General features: G+C 44.0%; 1 protein-coding gene across 2 annotated transcripts in view; it reads left to right on the top strand.

Moving 5' to 3' along the window:
• The window catches only part of VWA8 (von Willebrand factor A domain containing 8), a 95,762-nt gene that overhangs the window by 37,254 nt on the left and 31,762 nt on the right, over positions 1-26,746 (top strand). For both annotated transcript variants that reach the window (XM_032226380.1, XM_032226379.1), the window contains exons 19-29: positions 3,962-4,068; positions 6,546-6,617; positions 7,977-8,053; positions 9,526-9,601; positions 11,544-11,679; positions 13,260-13,379; positions 14,714-14,919; positions 18,755-18,906; positions 23,717-23,825; positions 25,374-25,509; positions 25,827-26,029. In XM_032226380.1, the coding sequence (XP_032082271.1) occupies positions 3,962-4,068; positions 6,546-6,617; positions 7,977-8,053; positions 9,526-9,601; positions 11,544-11,679; positions 13,260-13,379; positions 14,714-14,919; positions 18,755-18,906; positions 23,717-23,825; positions 25,374-25,509; positions 25,827-26,029 (1,394 nt within the window). The remainder of the gene's footprint in view (positions 1-3,961; positions 4,069-6,545; positions 6,618-7,976; positions 8,054-9,525; positions 9,602-11,543; positions 11,680-13,259; positions 13,380-14,713; positions 14,920-18,754; positions 18,907-23,716; positions 23,826-25,373; positions 25,510-25,826; positions 26,030-26,746) is intronic.

Here is a 26,746-nt window from a genome sequence, read left to right as displayed (position 1 = left end):
AGACCTTTCATTACCAAACTGGGTAACATCTTCAAGGCTAGAAGGGAATGGAGTTTGCAGACAGAAGGAGGAGAAGGAGCAGGGATGGGATTCAAAATTTTTAGCAATCGGTTTTCATCGAGCCTCCAGGAGGGCAAAAACAGTTGGAGGCCCCTCCGGAGGCCGGAAACTGGCCCATTTCTGGAACTTCCGAGAGGCCCGTTTTTCGTCCTCCCAGATCTTCCACGCAGGCCCTGTACTTACCTGGCTGCATGGAGACTCCTGGGAAAAGAGGGGAGGGGTGGGCGTGGCCAGCCAGTCGTTGCAACTACTGGTTCAGCAAAGCAGATGTAAAATTAGCATTCGGTTTGCCCAAACCGGCTGAATCCCAGCCCTGATTGTAGGATCCTTAATGATCTCTGAATTTAGCTGTTTTCTTATGGACATTTAAACCCAACTAGATAACATCCTTAGTGCTAGAGGGAAGGGGATTTACAAGGAGGTGGAAGACTGTGGGTTCCTTGGTGATCTCAGAGCTTGGCGGTTTTCTTTCAGACGTTTCATTACCCAACTAGGTAACGCCCTCAGTGCTAGGAGGAAGTGGGGTTTATTGGGGAGGACGGAGAAGGCGAAGTGGAGGAGGAGGAGGACTGTGGATTCCTTGGTGATCTCTGAGCTTCGTTGTTTTCTTGCAGACGTTTCATTACCCAAACTAGGTAACACTGGGCTGCACAAAAATATAATAAATCAAATTTTAAAGAACAAACGAAATAGAGAAGTGGCTTCCCCTGTCAATGTGGGTGTGACAGATGTTCTATTTTTACTTGGGAATCCTTGGAGCCGTCTGTCTTCAAGTGTCCTTGGGTTTTTGACACCTGCCACATATAGTAATGTTTTAGTGTCAAATTTAGCTATGCGATGTGGGCTGCGCAGAATTCAGTGGGGGCCTAGTTAGGAGGTAAATACCTTCAATAAATGAATAATTATGCCCAATCTGATCAGCTGTAAGCAGGAGCAGATTGCCAGAATCAGGGCTTTTTAACCATCATTTCATTGCTGTTTTAAGCGGTTCACCCACAAATGCGCGAACGACAAAAGCGCGCCTGACTGAACCGCGGTGACAAAACCGCGAGTTCTAAAGCGCGCCGACGAATGAGCGCTGAAGCGCGCCGACAACAGCGCGCCGACAGAAGCGCGCTGTAACCCTAAACCTAAACCTAACCCTAAACCTAACCCTAAACCTACTCCTAGTCCTAAACCTAAACCTAAACCTAACCCTAACCCTTACCTTAACTTAAATCACGCTTCTGTCGGCGCGCTGTTGTCGGCGCGTTGATGACATCACGGTTTTAGCGCCGCGGTTTTGTCGGCGCGCTTTTGTCATGCGCGCATTTGTCGGGTCACGGCTTTAAGCACAAGCTGAGCCAAGCTAATCTTTAACAGATATTTAGCCCAGCTGCTTGTAAAATCTGCAACACCCACATTATGTTACCATAAAAAAAACACACCCATTGTGATAATTACTTGGTCCTGTTTTTTACTTGTTTGTTTATTACTACCTTGGGGAAAATGTGTTAAAACAATTTAGGGAAATGCTTTAGCAGGAAGTTCTGTTGAATGGAAATGCATACATTTTTTTTTTTAAATCACCTTCTATTGTCAAGGCTTAATGTTTATAATATATGATGGTTACACTTTCTGAATTGTTCCACTGAGGATGTACCTCCCGTGCAAGAGCTAATGATAGATAATTTGCCTGTCCATCCAATTGGGAGCAGTAATAATACAGGTTATTATAGGTGGCTCAATGGCTAAGACGTTGAGCTTGTCGATCAGAAAGGTTGGCGGTTCGAATCCTGAGTGCCGCGTAACGGAGTGAGCTCCCGTGACTTGTCCCAGCTTCTGCCAACCTAGCAGTTCGAAAGCAGATTAAAAAATGCTGGTAGAAAAAATAGGAACCACCTTTGGTGGGAAGGGAAGAGTGTTCCGTGCGCCTTGGGCATTGAGTCATGCTGGCCACATGACCACGGAGACGTCTTCGGACAGCGCTGGCTCTTCGGCTTTGAAACGGAGATGAGCACCGCCCCCTGGAGTCAGGAACGACTAGCACATATATGTGAGGGGATCTTTTACCTTTAATAGCACAGATTAACATTCAGTGCAGATTTAAAAACACAAGGAGCTATTTTCTTATTGGAGATCCATATTAATGATTTAGTGTAAATAATTGATTGCTGTTTATGTTAATTTGTGTTCTCCATTTAGGGCTTCAGGGTGCTTTCCAAAATATAGAGTTTTTATGACAGTGATTTTTTTTCTCTGTATTTCTGTGCACAGAAGGATTAAACAACGTGCATTTTTTTTAAATATTTGCAATAAGTGCAAGACACGGATTGCCAGTAGATCCCAGTGTTTGCATTGAAGCTTTTAAACCTTTGTTCTCTTCTATAATGCAATTCTAGATCGGTTGCTTTGTGCGCGTTTTATATTGCAACAAACGAATTACTACTTTCACATAATTTGCACCGTGAAGTTTAGATGCCAAAGGGAACTAGCTGAAATGATATTTACAATGCTAACACGGCATGAAAAAAATATTTTAAGAGCATAATCATATTAGCTTCGTTTTTAAGAGTAAGTGTATATTTTGATTTGACCAGCTGCGTTTTTGCAGATTTCTGTGCCGGGAAATTCCACAAGCAGGATTGCAAGGAAAGGAAACCACCTTGCAGGACTAATTGTGGTTACATCTTGGTTTTCTAAAAGACCAGGGTTAGAAAGACAAACATCAAGCCGATATCTCGAAGCAAACATAGTGGTCATCAAAATGCATCTACAGTAGTGGCCAAAATTGTGGAAAACTTTTGGGGAAAGTGTGTTTTTGAGGTTTGATGGCTAACACCACCACTTTTTTTCGAGTAGTACCATAAAACTATATATCAATGAAAGATATTTTAATCAAGAATGCAATGTAACAAAGATTGTTCAATTATCTGTATTCTATGAAAAGTTATAGACAAATATAGCTAGCAATAAAACCCAGTTTATAGAAGCAATCATTCTATCTTGTTTTCACGTTATAACTGCTGCAGAGCTCAAAGATTTGGTTCACTCCATGGGAAGATGTTGTAAATCCGTAATTCATGCTAAAGGTTACCCAACTAAGTATTAACTCACATGGTGATAATTTTTGTATATCTCGTTTTTTTCTATGGTGATAATTTTTGTATATCTCATTTTTTCCTATGTTTCACTTTTCTTCTTTATAACTGCTATTCTAATAGCAAACCCTACATAAACGTTATTGCATTACATTCTTGATAAAATTATCTATCCATTGATATATAATTTTATGGTACTACTGCCCAGAAAAGGGGTGTTATTAGACATCAAACCTCAAAATACTGTACCCTTTTCCCAAAAGATTTCCACAATTTTGAGTTGAGTTGAGTTGAGTTTATTGGTCTTGTATGCCGCCCACTCCCGAAGGACTCCGGCCGGCTCACAATAAACAAGGGAAGGGGATAAATAAACAAAGACAACACTTTAAAATACGCAACATTCACAGTTACCGTGGGGCTGGATATTTCACAAGCCCCCCAGCCTGCTGGAGCAGCCAGGACTTGGTGGCTTTGCGGAAGGCCGGGAGGGTAGTAAGGGTCCACGGGGAGGTCATTCCAGAGGGCTGGAGCTGCAACAGAGAAGGCTCTCCCCACATTGACTGGCAGCCGACATTGACTGGCAGATGGAATCCGGAGGAGACCTAACCTGTGAGATCTAATCGGTCTATGGGAGGTAATCAGCAGGAGGCGGTCTCTTTGGCCACTACTGTATAGCCAAGCAACATTTCAAAAGCTACATTGAACTCTTTCCCAAAGGACTTTCCAAAATTAAATATTCCAGTTGCATTTAGAGTGGAAATAACCATGCCCCTGTGGGCATAAAATGATGACAGTGATCCTTGATTTGTGTGAACTTCCAGGCGAAATCAAATCCGGCATCCTCAGGATCGGGAGTGTCCAAATTCCAGTTTACAATCCCTACGAAAGCATGAAAGTGCCTGACGTTCTTTTCTATGAAAATACTCAAGTAAGTATGCCTTCATCTCCTCTTCTTTCAGATGGATGGAGACCATCTCTTGGCGGTCTATTTAGGGATGGACTCAGTTCAGGTCACTCTCCAAAACGGGCACATTCAGCATTTTTGAGATCACGTTGTGGGTACCTCCAAAATAGCTACTAAGGCGGAAGCGTGCCTGTTGTGAAGGGTGGGTTGTTAAATGTCATTGTTGTTGTTAGTTGTGAAGTCATGTCCGACCCATCGCAACCCCATGGACAACGTTCCTCCAGGCCTTCCTGTCCTCTACCATCCTCTGGAGTCCATTTAAGCTCATGCCGGCTGCTTCGGTGACTCCATCCAGCCACCTCCTCCTCTGTCGTCCCCTTCTTCTTTTGCCCTCAATCTTCCCCAGCATTCGGCTCTTCTCCAGGGAGTCCTTCCTTCTCATTAGGTGGCCAAAGTCTTTGAGTTTCCTCTTCAGGATCTGGCCTTCTAAAGAGCAGTCAGGGTTGATCTCCTCTAGGACTGACCGGTTGGATGGCCTTGCAGTCCAAGGGACTCGCAGGAGTCTTCTCCAGCACCAGAGTTCAAAGCCCTCTATTCTTATGGAGGATGTAAGGACCCTATCTTCAGGCGTCTCAGTGTTGTAGAAAAAACAGGACATGCAAGCCAGCTCTTCAGGGAAGGAATAGTTTATTTGTGCAGGTTCATAGCAAAGAATAATTGGCCTGAACATTGAATGAAATTCAGGAACTTCCTTATATAGTTTATCACTTTCAGCTAAAGCCAGCTGTTAGTTTTGAAAACACCCCTCAAGATTTGCCCTTGAGTTACAGGAAGTTACAGGAAGTATACATGGGTCAGCTAACGGAGCAGCGTAGCTCGTATTTTGAGGAACTGACAATATATGTCTACCAAACAGATTTACAGTCAAGCCAGCAGATAGATTAAAATAGAGACTTCGCTTCAGCAGTTTTCATGTGCAGACTTCCTTCTAACCCGTGTCAACCGCACCATGTTTTAAAAGCAGACTTTGCAATTTCTATATATGAACAGTTAAAGTTTAATATCATGAAACCCTCGTTTGGTTCAGGCTTGAGGCCTACCTTGGTTCAGCCTGCCACCTCATCAAGACTAATCCTACTCAATTCCTTCACTCTCCCTTCATAGGACAGTTCTTTGTCTCCTCTGTACTTCTCTAACCCTCTTCTAGGTTGACCTCATCCTTCTTCTAGTGAGGCGTCCAGAACTGGACATTCGACCAATCAAGGCAGAATAAAGGTTTCTCCATAATTGCAAAGCAGTTCTCTGTTCTGTCCCCCCTTCTCCGCTTGTTAAACAGACGACAGGCAAACAACTTAAAAGGAACTCTCTTTATCAGTTCTCGGCTCAGACTGGCTGTGAGCCCCAAAATAACATAAATACAGTCTCTGACGAGATAACAGAATACTAAACAAAAACTCTTACAACGCAATGCACTTCTCCAAGTGTCTCCTTGAATCAGGGTTACAGGAAACAAAGCACTTCTCCAAGTGTATCTTACATAAACCACGACTGATGATCAATCAATGTTGAACAAACCAAGGAACGTTGACTCCTGCAACCAGGGCGTGGCACCATCTGTCCTTTTATCCCCCTGAACACGCCACTCACGAGCCCCAGCTGCAGTGTTAATCTTGCATCCTGAAAAGACTCACAGAAGACATCTGCTGAGTCACAACAGTTCTCCATTGACCCAAAGGTGCTTTTTCAAGAGGCAACTGGACTTTTCTTTGATTTTCCTTGAAAACATTTCGCTTCTCATCCAAGAAGCTTCTTCCGTTCTGCCTGAATGGTGGAGAATGGAAGGATTTATATTCCTTGCAGGTTGATAGCACACTTTCTGAGAGTTCTTGAGGCCACTTAGACAGATAAACAGATTGATCTCCAAGTGGCCTCAACTACCCTTAGAGGAAGTCCCAATGACCTGATGGCGGCAAGGAATATAAATCCTTCCGTTCTCCACCTTTCCTGCAGAACTGAAGAAGCTTGTCGGGTGAAAAGCGAAACCTCTTCAAGGGAAAAGCAAAGAAAGTCCAGGTGTCTTTTGGGAAAAGCACCTTTAGCGCAACCCTGACCTGGATGACGGAGAATCTGAATAGACAGTTCTTCATTGATATAGTAGTCAAGCTGCATCGGAACTTTTTCCGCAGCATATTAGGTTAATAATTCAACTTTAGTTTTTTCACTATCTAAAATTAAATCCTAAGGCTATTTTTACAAGCGCCAAATACACAGCGGGGTAATCTGTTCTCCACTTGTGCAGGGGATTTCTGGTTTTTCCCAAGTCAAGAAGTTTGCATTTCTTTCTGTTGCGTGTCATGGACTATGTTTAGCTCATTTCTGGAACATATCCAAGATCGTTGGAGGGCATTCTTCCTGCCTTTTTAGTTATTGTAGGTGAATGATCTGGAAAGTGTCTTTATTTTCTTTCCAATTTTAAAACATGGGTCTCTTTTCTTTATTAGCATATGATGGTGATGGAAGATATGTTAAAGGATTTTTTGCTGGGAGAACATCTTCTTTTAGTGGGTAACCAGGTAAGGAACAATCAAACGTTATCAAATCAATTTGGTACATTTAAATAGTGTTAAATGTTAATCCCACTTTATAAGGTCTTGGTAAGACCACACTTAGAATATTGCATCCAGTCTTGGTTGCCACCATGTAAAAAAGAAGTTGAGACTTTAGAAAGAGTGCAGAGAAGAGCAACAGAGATGATTAGGGGACTGGAGGATAAAACATATGAAGAACGGTTGCAGGAACTGGGAATGTCTAGTTTAATGAAAAGAAGGACCAGGGGAGACATGATAGCAGTCTTCCAATATCTCAGGGGTTGCCACAAAGAAGAGGGAGTCAAGCTATTCTCCAGGGCACCTGAAGGCCGGACAAGAAGCAATGGGTGGAAACTAATCAAGGAGAGAAGCAACTTAGAAATGAGGAGAAATTTCCTGACAGTTAGAACAATTAATCAGTGGAACAACCTGCCTCCAGAAGTTGTGAATGCCCCAACACTGGATGTTTTTAAGAGGATGTTGGATAGGATCCTTTGTCTGGAACGATATACAGTTTCCTGCCTAGGCAGAGGGGTTGGACTAGAAGACCTCCAAGGTCCCTTCCAACTCTGCTATTGTATTCTTGTATAAATATACGAAAGCTCTTTGTATATGCGGCTAACAGTCAATTTCACTGAAACTGTAAACGTGACTTCTGAATAAATGTAAATAAATCCCGCTGCGGCCTTCTTGCCAGAAATAATAAAACGGCCCAAGCTTTCTGCTCATTGGTAGCTAGGCTGCCCTTGGTCATGATTGAAGTTGGTGATTCCTATGAGGAGATAGGCGGCTCTGTGTGTGTTTGTCTTGTGCCTGTTTGTGTGTGCATAAATAGTTATTTAGAAATTGTGTATGGTTAATAAAAGCCGGCTAATCTGAAAGCTTTTAGTTCAGTGTTTCTCAACCTTGGCAACTTGAAGATGTCCGGACTTCAACTCCCAGAATTCCCCAGCCAGCGAAAGGTCGTAAAATGAGGCAAAACCCAGCTTTTTCGCTTAGCGATGGAAATTTTGGTCTCCGTTATTGTCCTAAGTCAAGGATTCCCTGTATGTAGCCATGTGGCGTTTCAGCCATTTTCACTGCAGCAAATAAATCTCCCCATTTGATTTTAAAAATACAGTTGACGTTGTATTGTTTGCAAGGACCCCCGTGAGTTAATGCTGGTTTTTATGTGGGAATTTAACCTGATTATAATACTTTTGTATTTCTCTGAGATGATGTGGCCTGATGTCTTAGTGCCAGAAACTCAGGGCTATTCTCATTTTAGCTCCCAAATTTAGTAGGCTGTTTCACCCCATGTTCACTCCTAAAACATCCCTCATTGCGGTTGCCTTCTTGTTGCAGGGTGTGGGGAAAAATAAAATTGTCGACAGATTCCTTCACCTGTTAAATCGACCAAGGGAATATTTGCAGCTGCACAGGTGAGTTGATCTTTTGGGGGGGGGGGGGAATTCTTGCTGTCAACTTTTGGGGTTGGGCAAAAGGCCTTTAAAAAAAAAAAGATTTATAGTTTATGTTTCTTAACTGCTCACCCTGTCAGAGAGGGGCTCTGGTTTCCTTTCAGATTGTGTATGGATATGTGTGTGTACACACACACAAACACATACACACAATCTGAAGAGATTTTATCTATCTATTATCTATCATCTATCTATCTATCATCTATCTATCATCTATCTATCTATCGTCTGTCCGTCCATTCATCCAGGTATCTCTGTCTCCCCCTCCCTCCCCCCCCTCTCTATCATATGTCCGTCCGTCCATCCATCCATCTATCCAGGTATCTATCTATCTATCTATCTATCTATCTATCTATCTATCTATCTATCTATCTATCGTCTGTCCGTCCATTCATCCAGGTTTCTCTCTCTCCCCCTCCCATCCCCCCTCTCTCTGTCATCTGTCCATCCGCCCATCCATCCATCCATCCCGGTATCTGTCTGCCTGTCTGTCTGTCTGTCTGTCTGTCTGTCTGTCTATCATCTATCTATCATTTATCTATCATCTATCTATGGTGTCTGTCTGTCTGTCTATCGTCTCTCCATCTATCTATCATCAGTCCATCCATGTATCTATCTATCATCTGTCCATCCATCCCTCCATCCAGGTATCTATCTATATCTATCTATCTATCTATCTATCTATCTATCTATCTATCTATCTATCTATCTATCTATCTATCATCTGTCCATCTATCTATCTATTATTTATCCATCAGAGAGGGCCTCTGGTTTCCTTCAGATTGTGTATGAATATGTATGTGTGTGTGTGTGTGTGTTCATTTTACCAACCTCGGAAGGATGGAAGGCTGAGTCCATCTTGAGCCGGTCAGCATCGAACTGGAGGCTGTGGTCAAAGCTTGCTTGCCGCATTCTAACCGCCACTCCTCCATGGCTCTAACCTGTGGTTATTGTCATCCCCTCCCAAAGAAATTGGTCGTAATATCGGGCACAGCTCCTTTAACGACCTCTTAGCAGTGGAAATTCTGGAAGAAAATCCCTGTGCTGGTCATAAGTCGAGGCCTGCCTGTATTCCATCCCTGCTAAATGCCCTGAGGTTTCTCCAGCTGGAATCCAAGTACCCAGCTTGAACATTGGGGGTTTTCTGTGACATCTGCTCGCCTTTAGGTCGGTGACCTGCAAAAATTGACTAAAAGGGAAGAGAAAAATAAACTGCCTCCCCCTGTGAATTAGGGAGAAGAAAATAGGACAGCATGTTTGCAAATGAGCTTCCCCCTCCCGCTCTCTCCCTCCCTCCCTCTCTCTCTCTCTACACACACACACACACACACACACACACACACACACACGCATGCATGCACTTTCCACCCAATGCACTGATGCAGTCAGCCGGGATCTTTGCATAGAAACCTGTCCCTTTTTTTCTGCCTTAGGGACACCACCGTTCAGAGTCTGACGCTGCAGCCTTCCGTGAAGGACGGACTGATCGTCTACGAAGACTCTCCCCTCGTAAGTCTCTCCCGGTGGGCCACGGCTGGTCCTTCCCGTCGGCCAACTCTCTGAGAACCCCTGGACTTCGTGCTGCGGCACTCCCAGAGCTGAGCCCCGGATGAATTCAGGGTTCGCCTCACGTTTTAAGAAAACCGGGTCTTAAATACGTTAAGTTATACATTATCATAGGATTGTAGATAGGTGGTGATAGATGATGGTAGGTAGGTAGGTAGGTAGGTAGGTAGGTAGGTAGGTAGGTAGGTAGGTAAGTAGATGGGCATGCGGGCGGATGGAAGGATGGATAGAGAAAAAGACTGACGGATGGATATATATATGTGTGTGTGTGTGTGTGTTGTATTTGTGCTGATAAATAAATAAAGGGAGACTAGTATAGATCTATTAGTGTCACGGTATGCCCAAATATGGGAGGAAGTCCACTGCTTCCTATCTCTGTCTATCGGCTCGTCACAAGAGACCATCCAGACAGAAACCCAATATTTTTACTGTTGCCTTTGTTACATTTGTGTTGTATTTGTGCTGATAAATAAATAAAGGGAGACTAGTATAGATCTATTTCAAGCTATTTAGCTCTCATCAGCTAGCCATACCCTTACTGGGATTCGAACCTGGGTTGTATTACATATTAAGCAGTTGTGTTAACCACTAAGCCACAAGGTTCTCCTCCTTTATCAGCTGAGCCAGGGAAATAGGTATGTATTTAGTGTCACAAATTATATATATAATTAGATAGATGATAGATAGATAGACAGACAGACAGACAGACAGACAGACAGACATAAATACAGATGGACAGACAGACACAGAGAGACAGAGATAGATAGAGACAGACAGACAGACAGGAAGACAGACCAGAGATACAGAGAGAGATGGACAGACAGATAGAGAGATAGAGATACAGAGAGAGATAAAGATGGACAGAGGTAGGTAAGTAGGTGCTCCCATGTTACACCCCTTTTAGGCGGCCTGCACTGGTTGCCGGTTGTCTTCCGGGTGCGATTCAAGGTACTAATTATGACCTTTAAAGCGCTCCATGGCTTAGGCCCAGGGTACCTGCGAGACCACCTACTGCCACCGGTAGCCTCCCACCATCCAGTGCGATCCCACAGAGTTTGGGCCACCCACCCACCCGGAGACAGTGTCGGCTAGCGACCCCCTTCCCTCTGGAATGAGCTGCCCCCGGAGCTTCGTATAATCCCCCGACCTCCGGTCCTTCCGACGCGCCCTAAAAAGTTGGCTTTCCTAGCAAGCCAGCCTGGCCTGAATAAAACAAAATAAATTATTGATCATTGCTAATTTTAATTCAATTATTTTTTTTAAAAAATGTTATTGTCAATTCTAATTGGGTTTGCTTGGGATATTCTATTTAATTTTTTAAAAACTTTTGTATTATGTGTTTCTTTTAATGTTGTACGCCGCCCTGAATCCTTGGGAGAAGGGCGGCATATAAATCTAATAAACCAAACCAAGTAGGTGGGTGGGTGGGTGGGTGGGTGGGTGGGTGGGTGGATGGATGGATGGATGATGAATGGTGGATGAATGGATCGATGGATTGATGGATAGAAAAACAGGTGAGATAAATGATGGACAGATGGGTGGATGGATGGACAGTCAGATGAGATAAAGGATGGTTGGATGGATGATAGGCAGGTAGAGGGATAGATGAGAGGAGAGAGAGAATTATAGGCCTTGTTTTCTTCTGATCCCCATTCATCAAACCTTTGAAACAGAGATCGGATTTTTCTTTCTTTGTTGGCCTGACCTGGGAATCTGTTTTGCTTTGCTGGCCTTATCCACAATCATCAGAGAAGCCCTCCTATCAGAAGGGAGACCCCCTGCTTTGCATCTGGGCTGGAAACACTGGATTCCTCCATGTCTGTAATATTTATATCCCTCCCCCCCCCCGGAACGTTTGTCTCATTCCGAAATGGTCTCTTTCTAGGTAAAAGCCGTCAAAAAGGGGCACATCCTAATGATTGACGAGGCGGACAAGGCGCCCACCAATGTGACCTGCATCTTGAAAACTTTGGTGGAGAGCGGGGAGATGATTCTGTCCGACGGGAGGCGCATTGTTTCGAGTAAGCGGCCCCAGAGAGAAAGTATAGCTGACTTTATTGTAGATTAGCTGATAATCTGGCATTGCACGAGTATTTATTTATAGGGAGGAAATCTCTGGACCAAACGTAATTTCTAATGTTGGATTTTCCCCCTTACCAGAGGGAGCCCTCTGTGAAGCCGTTACCATGGCTACTCCACTGTGCGGTACAGTAGAAGCCATTTTACAGCAGTACAGTAAAAGCCATTTAAAGGCACAACAGGCTGTATCTTAACATAACACACACCCCGAGGGGTGTTAGGGGTGGCTTATCCCCACAGTATTTTTCTCCAGTGAGTAAGTCATCTGTGTACCAAGTTTGGTTGAAATTGCTCCAGGCGTTCCAGAGTTATGCTGGAACACACACATGCAGAGACATTTTTATATTACAGAAGAAGAAGATTAATCGATTTAAGAGCTGTTAATAATATATGCACAAGGAGATGTAAATTTTTTCAGAGAAATGGAAGGGGTTGGTTATGAATTCATATTAATGTATAACATACAGTGCAGTGGTGGGTTCCGGACCCTGTCGCAACCGGTACGCTGCGCAGGGGGCCGGGCGTCCTAATTGTGCACCCACAACGTGCACGCATGCGCACACCACCGCCCTGCGACACCCAGCTGTTCGGCAGAGGTCACACAGGCTCCGCACACTGTGCGTGCGTGCACAATTGGCTGGTGGCGTTATAAACAGGTATTGTTGTGACTCAGCAGAAGTTTGCTGTGAGTTGAGTCAGGATGCAGGAATATTGCTCCAGCTGTTGCTCGTGAGTGTCACCTTCTGGAGATAAAAGGACTGATGGTGCCACGCCCTGGTTGCAGAAGTCAACGTTCATTCGTTCGTTCGTTGTTCGTCGTTCATCGGTCGTGGTTTGTTTGCGAGAGGCACTTGGATAAGTGATTTGCTTTCTGTAACCTTGATTCAAAGAGACACTTGGAGAAGTGATTTGCTTTCTTTCTGTAAACCTGGTTTTGCTGTAAGAGCTCTTTGTTTTGCATTCTGCTGCGTAAACTTTTTGCCAGAGACTTTATTTATGTTTCTTTTGGGCTCGCAGCCAGCGTGAGCCAGGACTGATAAAGTTATTTCCTTTTAAGTCTGTCTGACTGTCGTCTGTGAACGAGCGAAGAAGGGGGGTCAGAACAGGTATGGAACGCGGGCGGGTGGGTGGCCCAAACAAGCCACCGTACCGGTACGATGGCTGCTGCTCCCAGCTATTCCCGGTACGGCTGTACCGGCTGGAACCCACCACTGATACAGTGTATCCAGAAAAATGTTTTTCTTAAGAATACAAGCAGGAGTTCAACAGGCAAATTGGAAGCTTTCTTGCTCTAGAGCAGGGGTGTCAAACTCGATTTCATTGTTGGTCGCAATAGGGTTGTGTTTGATCTTGGAGGGAGGGGGATTTCCACTACGGGTTCGGGCGAACCGATCCAAACCGGCTGAATACCACTTCTGCTGTTAGCTGTTTACTCTCTTTTGAGAATCACGTCCTTTTCTCTCTCTCTGGAATGAAGTCTTGTCAGATCGAAAACGCTAATTCTCTTTTGTTTACCTTCCAGATCCTGCTGCTGCAGACGGGAGAAAAGACGTCATAGTCATTCATCCGGATTTTAGGATGATTGTTTTAGCGAACAGGCCGGGATTCCCTTTCTTGGGGAATGACTTTTTTGGAACGCTTGGTAAGTCGGGCGCTTCGTAAAAAGCTTCTGTTTTGTGGTCCTCTCTATGGGGGAAAAAAAAATGCTAATTTTGTTTCAGAAAGAAGAAGGAAAAAACTCCAAGGAAGCTACTAATGTAGGTGTATTAAAACCATTTCTTCATTTTAGACTCCTTTTGCTGTTTGGAAAAAGAAATATATATTTTGGGCCACGCGTAGTTTTTCCTAGGAAGACGTTTTTCAAAAGAGAATGAAAGTTAGTGGTGGTTTGTTCTCTGATCTTGTCTAGTTTCAAGTTCAAGTTTCAAGTTTAATTTTATTTATAGGCTGCCCAATCCCGGAGGACTCCGGGCGGCTTACAGCGAGGAGTTTCCAGACGTTTTGCCACCAGGCTAGGTAACATTATCAGCGGAACCTGCCTATTATGTGGTATAATTATACTGTGACCCGTCAAAACCGCGGTCCACTAAAGCGCGCCCGACGAAAGCGCGTATGTGACATCATCAGCAGCGCGACGAAAAAAATTAAAAATAAATTAAATTAAAATAAAATTAAAGCAAGCCGATTCACATAAAGGTAAGGGTTAGGTTTAGGGTTAGGGTTACGTTAAGCGTTAGGGTTAGGGTTAGGGTTAGGTTAGGGTTAGCGTTAGGTTTAGCGTTAGGTTAAGGGTTAGGTTTAGGGTTAGGTTAAGGGTTAGGTTTAGGGTTAGGTTTAGGGTTAGGTTTAGGGTTAGGTTTGGGGGGGGTTAGGATAAGGTTTTCGCTTTAATTTTAAATTTATCGCTCACAGCGCGATGTTTTCGTCGCGCTATCATGACGTCATGTACGCGCTTTCGTCGAGCGCGCTTTAGTCTACCGCGGTTTTGTGGTGGAACCAATTATACTATGATAATTATTATATTATGATTATGTGGTCAGTTGGTCGTGCCGCGTGATGTGGTCACATTGCCAACTGACCACATAAGACCTATCAAAGCAGAAGAGAACTGAAACAAGACACTTCAACCAGGTTAACTGATGATGTTACCGAGCCTGGTGATGAAATGTTCAGAATCTACACGAGAAGCTCAGAACAAACCAACAACAACATCTACCACCCGAGCTGCAAATATTTCCCACCATTTCTAAGAATGTAAGTAAAAAATAAGCTCCAATTTGAAGGGCTAGTAGTAGCATAGTCAGCATGCTAAGCTTACATCGTTTGTTTTTTTCCCCAAAATTTTAAAATATCTCGACGCACCTTCACTGTAGAACACCAGAGTGTAAAGCTTAAGTATCACAGGTCAAGTACGTGCCACGGGTTCGCAATCACGGTCATATTGGATACCATTTCCCCCTTTCTTGCTTGTTCCAGGAGACATATTTAGCTGTCACGCTGTTGATAACCCTCAACCGGACTCGGAGCTGGAGATGCTTCGTCAGTATGGGCCTGACGTTCCAGATCCAGTTCTCCAGAAACTGGTAGCAGCTTTTGGAGAGCTGCGAAGTTTGGCTGACCAAGGAATTATCAATTATCCTTACTCAACACGAGAAGTAGTGAACATTGTGAAGCATTTACAGGTACTACAACAATACAATAGCAATAGCAATAGCAATAGCAGTTAGACTTATATACCGCTTCATAGGGCTTTCAGCCCTCTCTAAGCGGTTTACAGAGTCAGCATATTGCCCCCAACAACAATCCGGGTCCTCATTTTACCCACCTCGGAAGGATGGAAGGCTGAGTCAACCCTGAGCCGGTGAGATTTGAACAGCCGAACTTCAGAACTGCAGTCAGCTGAAGTAGTCTGCAGTACTCTGCATTTAACCACTGTGCCACCTCGGCTCATAGCAGAGTTGGAAGGGACCCTGGAGGTCTTCTAGTCCAACCCACTTCTCGGGCAGGAAACCCTATACCATTTCAGACAAATGGCTATCCAACATCTTCTTAAAGGCTTCCAGTGTTGGGGCACCCACAACTTCTGAAGACAAGCTGTTCCACTGATTAATTGTTCCCACTGTCAGGAAATTCCTTAATTCTAAGTTGCTTCTCTCCTTGATTAGTTTCCACCCATTGCTTCCACCCATTGCTGCTCTCAGGTGCCTTGGAGAATAGCTTGACTCCCTCTTCTTTGTGGCAACCCCTGAGATATTGGAAGACTGCTATCATGTCTCCCCTAGTCCTCCTTTTCACTAAACTAGACCTACCCAGTTCCTGCAACCGTTCCTCATGTGTTTTAGCCTCCAATCCCCTAATCCTCTTTGTTGCTCTTCTCTGCACTCTTTCTAGAGTCTCCACATCTTTTCTACATCGTGGTGACCAAAACTGAATGCTGTATTCCAAGTGTGGCCTTACCAAGGCCTTATAAAGTGGTATTAAGACTTCACGGGATCTTGATTCCATCCCTCTGTTTACGTAGCCTAGAACTGTATTGGTTTTTTTGTACTTTTGACGGTCATACAGTACCTGTATGACAGTCCCCGATCCTGGATGGTTCGCTAATAATTGAAGACATCTGACTTCGGACTTGTTTAAAGACTACCTTAACATTTAACAGAATAACAGAGTTGGAAGGGACCTTGGAGGTCTTCTAGTCCAACCTCCTGGTCAGGTAGGAAGTTCTATACTATTTCAGACAAATGGTTCTGCAGTATCCTCTTAGAAAAACCTCCAGTGATGGAGCACCCACAACTACTGGTGGCAAGTTGTTCCACTGATTACTGTATTTTTTGGAGTATAAGGCACACCAGAGTATAAGACATACCAAGGTTTTGAAGAGGCAAATTTTTTAAAAAGCACGATGCAGACCGCCCAAAAATGGCCTGTTTTTTGTGAAAATGGGCCCGTTTCCCCCGCTGCCGCCAAAAAGGCATGCATAGCCTTTAGGAGGCTTGTAGAGTGCTGCTGGGGGGAGGGCACAATTGACCAAAAAAGGCCCATTTTTCACTCATTGCTGCTTTCCCCAGCCCCCAGGAGCACTCTGCAAGGATCCTAAAGGCTGTGCATGGCCCATTTTTGCAAAGGGGGCGAGGTTTTGGGAGGCAAAAAATGCTGCATTCAGTGTGTAAGACGCACCCAGATTTCCAGCCTCTTTTCTGAGGGAAAAGGGTGCGTCTTATACTCCGAAAAATACAGTAACTGTTCTCACTGTCAGGAGTGAGAAGTGACTGGACAGCCATCTGTCCGAAATGGCCTAAGGTCTCCTGCTTGAGCAGGCGATCGGACTAGATGACCTACAAGGTCACTTCCTTGTTACTCTGTTGTTGATCTGTTACTCTATCACAAAGAGTTAAAAAGAAAGAAAGACGCTGGAATGCTTGTTTGTGCCAAAGAACTGACATAATTCAACAAGCTGGACGTTGAACCGTTCCATAAATGAATCTAAAAATAACAAAGGAACAAACAGAAATTATGACATAAAGCAAGAGACGGTCTTAATTCACCCACCCGATTTCTGCTTTGAATTCATGTTTCTGGTTGGCTTGGCCTCCGGGGCTTCCAAGAGACCTGGATCAGGGGAATGACTAGATTTATTTAGAATTTCTTCCAACGCACCGAGAAACGGGAGTAATTGTTTAGGAAACAGAGGCTGCCCCATTCCTGTGTCTATTAAGTAATGGGAACCCGCTAGGATGAAAGGAAGGAGGGAAGTGATACAATCTCACAGCTTGGGAACAGAGGAAGGAAGTTACTCATGCACAATATCTCTTTCTATCATTGTAGGGCTCTCTACTAACGCTTCTGCCGCAAAAAATCAGGTTTTATTTTATACAAAACGTAGCCTGTTTTAGTTGGAAGGTGTTTATACCGCTGGCAACTTCGGGATGTGCATATTCGCAGCACGATTTATTTAGTTGTAAAATCCAGCCAATGGCTCAGATCTTCCCTTCGGTTCACAGACGAGCAGAAGTTGTTTTGCATCGTTTGTACATCTGAAGAGCAGAGAAGAGAATGCGCCTTGGGAAAACCGGACATCCCGTTGGTCAGCAAGTCTCTGTATATTGACCTCCAGCTAACCTTTTTCTCATGCAGTAGCTCTCTTCATTCATTCATAACAGAGTTAGAAAAGGACCTTGGAGGTCTTCTAGTCCAACCCCCTGCTCAAGCAGGAAACCCTATACCATTTAGCAATAGCGATAGCAGTTAGACTTATATACCACTTCATAGGGCTTTCAGCCCTCTCTAAGCGGTTTACAGAGTCAGCATATCACCCCCAACAACAATCCGGGTCCTCATTTTACCACCTCGGAAGGATGGAAGGCTGAGTCAACCTTGAGCCGGTGAGATTAGAACCACTGAACTGCAGATAACAGTCAGCTGAAGTGGCTGCAGTACTACACCCTAACCACTGCGCCACCTCGGCTCTTCATTTCAGACAAATAGTTGTCCACTCGCTTCTTAAAAACCTCCAGTGATGGCGGGCCCACAACTTCTGGAGGCAACTTCTGTTCCACTGATTAATTGTTCTCACTGTCAGGAAATTTCTTCTAATTTCTAGATTGCTTCTCTCCTTGATTAGTTTCCACCCATTGCTTCTTGTCCTACCCTCAGGTGCTTTGGAGAATAAGTTGGCCCCCTCTTCTTTGAGGCAGCCCCTGAGATATTGAAACACTGCTATCATGTCACCCCTGGTCCTTTGTTAATCTTCTTTTTTGCTCTTCTCTGCGCCTGCAAGAAAGAAGAGGCTTCATTGTGTAAGCAGAAACACGCCTAGGTGACATTCTCCCTCTGAATCAGAGGTGGGTTCCTACCAGTTCGCACCTATTCGGTAGAACCGGTTCGTCAAATCTACCGAACCGGTTAGAAGAGGTTCCACCAGAAAGCAGGCCACACCTACAGAAGAGGTGAACCAAAAAATTTTGAAACCCACCATTGACACACACACACAGAGAGAGAGACAGAGAGAGAGAGAGAGAGAGAAAGAAAGAGAAAGGAAGGAAGGAAGAAAGAAAAAAAGAAAAAAGAAAAGGTGAGAGAGATGAAAGAAAAAAAGGAAAAAGGGACAGAGAGACAAAAGGAAGGAGAGAGAGAGAGAGAGAGAGAGAACACATGGTCGGCAAGCCACTCCCACCAAGTCACATGGCCAGCAAGCCACTCCCACAAAGGAGGCCACACCTACAGAGTAGGTTCAAACAATTTTTGAAACCCACCACTGCTCTGAATGTAACAGTTTGTTTAAATGACCACACAATTTGATGGTTTTGTCTCTTTACCCCTAATTAACTGATAAAAAGTTTTGACAGACGTTCCGTTAAAATGCCTTGAAAAATCTGTTTCTGGGTATTGTGATCCACGGAGAACCTAGAATATTATTTTTTTTGTGTAACGGAACAAACTTTCAAGTCGCGTTTTCCATCACCGCCAACAAACTCACACACTTTATTTTTTTCCCTGTCTCTTTCTTGATCTCTGCAGAAATTTCCCACCGAGGGACTTGCCAACGTGGTTCGTAATGTCTTTGATTTTGACTCCTACAACAAAGAAATGCGTGAGATACTAATTAGGACTTTGCATAAACACGGAATACCGATCGGAGCCAAACCAGACAACGTACAGATGGCTAAGGAGTAAGGCTAATTGTCTGCCGTATTGCTGCTAGTTGTAAAATAAAAACCCTGGAAATGCTTGAAGCAAATTCCATGCGTCTCTTTCCTCCTAAAAGGGTCATTCAGTTGCGTAATTATTTATTTACACAACATTTATCAGTGTGTATCTTTACGGGATACCGCAATATGTTTAATTGGAGGAGTCATGCTTTTTTTTAATCTAATTAACATTGGTGATTTGTGCTATGGAAATAAATAAAGGGAAATATTTGTTTCATTCTTCTCGGTTTCTATTCATTGTTTGGTCTCGTTGCTAATTTATCGCTAATTTATTGTGCGTACGAAGCTGGTTTGTAACTTTTTTTTGGGGGGGGGAAATGAGTGAACTGACTTGGCTTTTTAATCCTGCACGGGATAAATTTCCCCAAAGTACTGCGAAACGTCAAATCAAAAGATCTCGATTCAGTAGCTTTTGCCTGGCACCAGTCAAATTTCTCTGGTGAGCGACGTCATTTTGTAATGATGTCATTAAACCGAAGATACAAATCACCCACGGCGAGAGATTTTCGTATTTTAACAGAAGTTTGTGAATAACAGACGTCGTCTCCCCCCAATTAGGCCAAAGTTTTCTCGTATTTCTCCGACCTTACAATATTCCAGATACCTCTTTTCATGGTATCCAGTTTGGTTAATGGTATTTATGGGCACCCTATATTATGGGGGTGCCCATTTAATGAAGTCAGACAGATACCTTGATATATATATAAATAATAATAGTTCTTTACAAGATTACATTTTTAAGATCAAACCATAACAACGTTCAGAAACCATCTTAAATGAAAACAAGTATTTCCCTTTATGCTTGGAGAGGTTATGCGAAACAGACTTGTAAAAATTGCTGGTTATGTTGCTTGCTTTTTGAGATGATGAGGAAGGCAAAGTCCACTTTGCTAGCTTTAAATCTCACTCGGTGGTTAGTGAATAAAGCATCTCCAGCTTTATCCTTAACTGAGTAAAATCTCACAGGCAGAATTGCAGATATTAATTCGGTTATTTCCCAATTTTAAACCCAAGGTCCCTTAAATGTGCTGGTTTTAAAACATGCATCCAATAAACCATTGAACCGTAGTCCTAAAAGTGCGTGCTTTATTTTTTCAAGAGGCAACTGGACTTCCTTGTTTTTCTTTGAAGACATTTCGCTCCTCATCTGAGAAGCTTCTTCAGTTCTTACTGGATGGTGGAGAATGGAAGGATTTATATTCCTTATATATATTCCTTTGACCTGGGTACTTGAGAGACCGTCTGCTGCCAATCACCTCCACTAGACCGATTAGATCCCACAGATTAGGCCTCCTCCGAATTCCATCCGCCAGCCAGTGCTGACTGGCGACTACCCGGAGGAGAGCCTTCTCTGGCTGCTCTGACCCTCTGGAACGAGCTCCCCGTGGAGATTCGAACCCTCACCACCCTCCAGGCCTTCCGCAAAGCCCTTAAAACCTGGCTGTTCCGACAGGCCTGGGGCTAAAGAGGTGTTGCCCCCATCTCGAATGGTATGACTGTTGTGTGTTTTTAAATTATGTATTGTTATGTTTCGTCTTTTATTTTTTGTCTGTACCCCCCTTCCCTGATTTGAATTGTGAGCCGCCCTGAGTCCCCTTCGGGGGAAAAGGGCGGCATATAAATATAATAAAATAAAATAAAATCAATCAAATCTTATAAACCAGCTGGTCATTTGCATCCTTTTTGAGGATCGTTGAGGCCACTTGGAGGTCCATCTGTGCCCTCTTTCTCCAAGGATGCAAATGACCAGCTGTTTACAAGGAGTATAAATCCTTCTATTCCCCACCATCCAGTCAGAACTGAAGAAGCTTCTCGAATAAGAAGGGATATGTCTTCAAAGAAAAAACAAGAAAGTCCAGTTGCCTCTTGAAAAAAAGCACCTTTGTATCAACCATGGATGTTCTGAAAATCAGACACAGAAATATTTATTAGGTAATATGCAAATTGTTTAAACTTCCATCCATTTAGTCTTCATACTTTAGTAGCCTTATTATCTTTTTATCATTTTTCCCCCTTAAAGATTCTCAGTTTAAGTTATAACGGATCTCAATTTCCTGTGAATTTCCAGGGGGAACCAAGGGGAAGCCGTGTTAATGCTCTTTGCGGATTCTCACAGTGATGTTTGGGACTCGGTAGCAAAAACGGTGGCTGTCAGAAATCAGGAACTCTGTTTCTGCATAAACAAAGTTCGCGCTTGTAAAGTTTGGTTCAAAATTGTCCTTTTCTCGTGCTGATAGGAAGCCATTATAGAGTCAGAACTTCCGGGTGTTTTATGGACCCTTCCTCAAAGGTTCCAAAATCAGGACCATCATCCCCAACTCTCTATAACCGTGATGACGGACCTATGGCACGAAGTGGCACATGGAGCCATGTCGCTTGGCATGCGCGGTGGCTGCCGTTCCGGGTTTCTGGCAAAGATCAACTGACATTTGTGCATGTGGCAGCGCCATAAACTGGAAGGTTTCCCAGTTTCCGGTGGGAGCATTGCGCACCGGCCAGCTGATCGTGGCATGTACACATAGCTAGGAACTGGAAGTTCATTTTCCAGCAGGCACATGGCCCCTGGGCATCTTCTCTTCCAAGTTGCAGCCCCGAGGAGCATGCATGTACACACTGCCTTGTAAAGGTTCACCATCCCTGCCCCTATCATGTTTCACCATCAATATTTACAGACATTCCCTTCTCATTCCTCTCTCTGCAGCAGTAGGATGAAGACGGTCCATCCATAGGCAGTCCCTGACTTACAACACTTCATTTAGTGACGATTCAAAGTTACTGGGGGGGGAAATGACTCGCGGCCGTTTCTCACACTCGCGCGATCAAAATTCAGGTGCTTGGCAACCAGCTCATACTTTTTTTAAAATTTTTCTTTATTTATTTTCAAAACAAACATACAACTCCTCCTTCTTTACATACTGTAGAAAGTGTATCAGCTGGTTACAAAAGGCTTTTGTGCACCTCTTCCACCGTCATCAAATATAATTCATATTAATTCAAATATCTTAACTCAAATATTTACTATATTAACATCATCATACCTCCACTTTTATTTGACTATAGTTATTTAAGCATCCTTCATCCTTAAATATACCAAGATTTAATACATAACCACATGCTAGCATTTCATTTACTTATTTGTAAAATCCTCCATTAACATTAAATCCTCATGTCCTGTTTTAGCTAAACATCCATAATATTTAATACCAAAATTTTCTAATCCTCCATGTATATAATTTATTATCATTATCCTTATGATGGGTCGCCGTATCCTGGGGTCACGTGATCCCCTTTTGCGACCGTCAAGGCGAGCAAAACCTGCGGGGAAGCCAGATTCGCTTAACGACCGTGTTGTGTGCTTAACGACTGCAGCGATCCACTTAACCAACCGTGGCAAGGAAGGTCGCAAAAACGGGGCGGAATTCACTTCGCGGATGTCTCGTTTAGCAGGCGAAACACTGGGCTGAATTGAGGTTGTAGGTTGAGGAGAGTCTCGGGAGTGGATAATGCAGCCACTTTTGAAATCCTCTGTAGGCAAACGCGGTTAGTTACTGCTAAAGGTGAAGAAACACCTCGCGGTTGCTCTATATACGTATCTAAGGAGCTTTTTTAATGCTGAACTGTGTTCTCCAACCTTGGCAACATTAAGATTTGTAGAGAGGTACAGAGCAGTGGTCTCCAACTTTGGCAACTTTAAGACTTGTGGGACTTCAACTCCCAGAGTTCCTCAGCCAGCAAAGCTGGCTGAGGAACTCTGAGAGTTGAAGTCCACAAGTCTTAAAGTGGCCAAGGTTGGAGACCACTGGTAGAGAGGACACAACGGAAATTCCATCAACAGGGTGACTCAGATGGAACAATCTGCATGGCAGTTGCCCAGTTTCCATGTTTAGTTCTGCGCAAACATAATCTTCATCCGTTACCGCTGAAGGCACTCAAGTTGAGAGAACTTTGGCTGCAAGTCCAGACTTCTGTTATTTGACATTTACTTTTCCCCCTCTTCGGTTGCTGAATTACGCAGGCATTACATTTGCAATCGTTCCCTGCTTCTCCAAAGTTTACAATCCTTCAAAAGAGGCGTCCTTTGGTCAAGTGTGAACTGTCGTCGTATAATACAATATCATAGACAGCAGCAGCTTTAATAATAATTGTAATTAATTGTAATTGAATAAATTTATATGCCGCCCAATCCCGTAGGACTAGATGTCCATTGGGATTGAAAACTTCATCGATCGATTCAGATTATTTCAGGATCTAGGCAAAAAGTGTGCCTCGTTTATAGCCCACTCTAAATTTATGTTCTGATTTGTATTTGTGTTGTATTTGGAAGGCAGAATGCTAACTCAAAACAGGTGTGATTCTATAAACGCATTAAATGGATATAACTATGTCCTAATATTGAAAATTTTAGCTTGATGGGAATCGTATTTTGACCTGGAATAATCTGTTAAAAATTCCAAACATTTCATTTCTCCAAATCCTCAAATCTTCAAATGCTGTTTCACAAAAATGATGCTTGTATTTTCTAAGAGTAGAGTTGGTGCAGCTTCTGGTGCATTAAGGACTTACTTCGTACGTCAGAATTTAGTTTATGTTTCATCCGAACCATTAAACTTTTTTTTTTCCCCTCTTCAGAAAAATTCCCAAGTGGAATTCCATCCTGCAAAACAGCATTGTCATCTTAAGATTCTGTTAACGAGATGAAAATAAAAAGTATTGTCAACTCAGAGAAATGTGTGCCATATTAATTACAGTGATATATTTTTTTCTTGGTCAGATTGCCATTGCCGGAGACCAAATTTATGGGCTACTGGAAAACGAATCATTTGGGGAAATCACGCCGAAGACTCTTGTGCCCTGCCGAAACACATCGTGTAGAAGTGAAGGTTGGTGAAATTTGGTTCAAGCTTAAGATTAATGGAGGAGAATATTTGTAGCTCGAGGTTGACATGAGGGCTTCCTTGGTGTTCTTCGAGCTTGGTGGCTTTTCTTGCAGGCGTTTCATTACCCAACTAGGTAACATCATCTGTGCTAGAAGGAGAGGGGTTTGCTCCAGCGAATGGATGATGTCACCTAGTTGGGTAATGAAATGCCTGCAGCAAAGTCGCCAAGCAGGAAAAGCACCAAGGATCTGCATGTTTAACTGGGGCTAAGCATTTCCAGACTGCTAAATCTAAAGAAGGCAGATAGTTGCCACCACTTTTAAAAAATACTTTAAAAAAAAAGAATCATGGAATCCTGGCTGATTGTGGACAATGATTTTCAAATTATAGAATAGAATAGAATAGAATAGAATTTATTTACTTACTTACTTACTTACTTATTTATTTATTTATTTATTAGACTTATATGCCGCTTCATAGAGCTTTCAGCCCTCTCTAAGCGGTTTACAGATTTTTAGCAAATTGAGTCAGCAAATTGCCCCCACAGTCTGGGTCCTCATTTCACCCACCTCGGAAGGATGGAAGGCTGAGTCGACCTTGAGCCAGTGAGATTTGAACCGCTGAACTGCAGATAAAACAGTCAGCTGAAGTGGCCTGCAGTACTGCACCCTAACCACTGCGCCACCTCGGAATAGAATAGAATAGAATAGAAATTAGATAATGAATGGAATAGAATAGAAATTAGATGATGAATAGAATAGAAATTAGATGATGAATGGAATAGAATAGAATAGAATAGAAATTAGATAATGAATAGAATAGAAATTAGATGATGAATAGAATAGAAGTTAGATGATGAATGGAATGGAATAGAATAGAATAGAAATTAGATAATGAATGGAATAGAATAGAAATTAGATGATGAATAGAATAGAAATTAGATGGTGAATGGAATAGAATAGAATAGAATAGTAGGAAGGGACCTTGGAGATCTTCTAGTTCAACCCCTTGCTTAGGCAGGAAAACCTCCTTATAGACAAGGAGAATTCAGCCAAACAAGTACTCCTCGAGTTACAACAATTCATTCAGTGACCGTTTGAAGTTATGGTGGCACTGAAAAAAAAGTGACTTAGGATCATTTTTCACACTTAACAACCGTTGCAGCATCCCCACGACTGCGTGATTAAAATCCGGGGCCTTGGCAGCCGACTAGTATTTATGATGGTGGTGTTGTGTCCCGTCCCCCCCCCCCGGGGGAAGGGGGTCACGCAAGCCCCTTTTGCCACCTCCTGCCAAGCAGAATGAACGGGGGAAGCCTGGTTCGCTTAATGACCGTGCGGCTAACTTAACAACCGCAGGGATTCGCTTGACCGCCGCACCAAGGAAGGTCGCCAAATGGGGCAAAACTCACTTAAGAACCGTCTTGGCTCAGCAGCAGACAAACTTGGGCTCAGCTGTGGTCGCACGTCGAGGTTCTGCCTGTCATTGTCGTCGTTTTGCCAGATTTCGTTCCAGTTTTGGGGTTCAGGAATGGCTCTCTTTTTATTTTAGGGCCCCATACATTTAAACCTGCAGGGCTTCCCTCTGGAAAGGCACGAGGGCAGAGCCTTGAGTTTCACGGAAGAGCTGGCCTTCTGGAGCCTCCCTTTGAACCAGGTTAACTTAGTCTGCGATGTGGCGTCTCAAGGTAGAGTACCAGGATGTGGGTGGCTGCTGGCATTACTGCCAAAAAAACATTGTGCGGGTGGGCTCATTTCGCTCGCGGGCACGCCAAATGCGCCCTCCACGCGCGGGTTGCATTTGTATCTAAAATTGTCTGCACATGCGCAAAACGTTAAAAAAAGGGGGGGGGAAATACGTTTCTGCAATGAAAATTGTTCTGCGCATGGGTGACGGATGTCAATCAAATAACGATCTCTGGTGATTCTAGCGAGGGTTTCGGTGGTAGAGAAATCCTAAACTTGCACCTTCTCTCTCTTAATTTTGCGCCCCGTCCCGCTAAAGAGCGCGAAGACGGGACTTCGCTTTACGTGGCCACCTGCAATCCCGTCTCCTTATATTCCATGAACGCCTCTGGGAAAACCGGACACTGCATGGACCTCTACGACCTCTTCCCGCGAACCCTTCGGGGCATGTGGCAGCCCTTCGTCCGGCTGGCCCCCCTCGGCAGCCCCCTCCAAGGCCAGGTCGTTCTGCACGAAGAGCAGGTAAAGCCGAGGGGGAGGAGGCCGTGTGCCTAGGTTGGCCTTCATTCCCGGGGGGGGGGGGGGGAGAGAGAGAGAGAGGAAGAGAGAGAGGAAGGGAGAGAGAGGGAGAGAGAGAGGGAGGGAGAGGGAGAGAGGGAGAGGGAGGGAGGGGGAGAGAGGGAGAGGGAGGGAGGGAGAGAGAGAGGAAGAGAGAGGGAGAGGAAGAGAGAGGGGGAGAGAGGGAGAGGGAGGGAGAGGGAGGGAGGGGGAGAGAGGGAGGGAGAGAGAGGGAGGGAGAGAGAGAGGAGAGGGAGGGAGAGAGAGGAGAGAGAGGGAGAGGGAGGGAGGGGAAGAGAGGGAGGGAGAGAGATGGAGAGGAAGAGAAAGAGAGAGGGAGGGAGAGGAAGAGAGAGGGGGGAGGGAGAGGGAGGGAGGGAGGGAGAGAGGGAGATCTTAAAATTAGGAAAGGACCTGGAGAGGACTTTGCGATGCTGCATTAGAATGCAGAACACAAGCAGGTTTGTGATAAAGTCCTGTGAAGGTGGGCAGGCAGCTATTTAGTTTGTGTCTCTTTTCTTTCTTTCTCTCTTTCTTTCTCTCTTCCTTTCCTTTCCCCTCCTTCCTCATTCACTCCATCCACTCATCCCTTCCTTCTTTCCTTCCTTCCTTTCTTCCTCCCTCCTTTCCTTCCTCCATTTTCTCCTTCCTTACTGTCAGAAAATTTCTCCTTCTAGGTTG

Source organism: Thamnophis elegans, chromosome 11 (assembly GCF_009769535.1).
Source record: "Thamnophis elegans isolate rThaEle1 chromosome 11, rThaEle1.pri, whole genome shotgun sequence".
NCBI lineage: Eukaryota > Metazoa > Chordata > Lepidosauria > Squamata > Colubridae > Thamnophis > Thamnophis elegans.
This window is presented reverse-complemented; position numbering and strand designations above follow the sequence as displayed.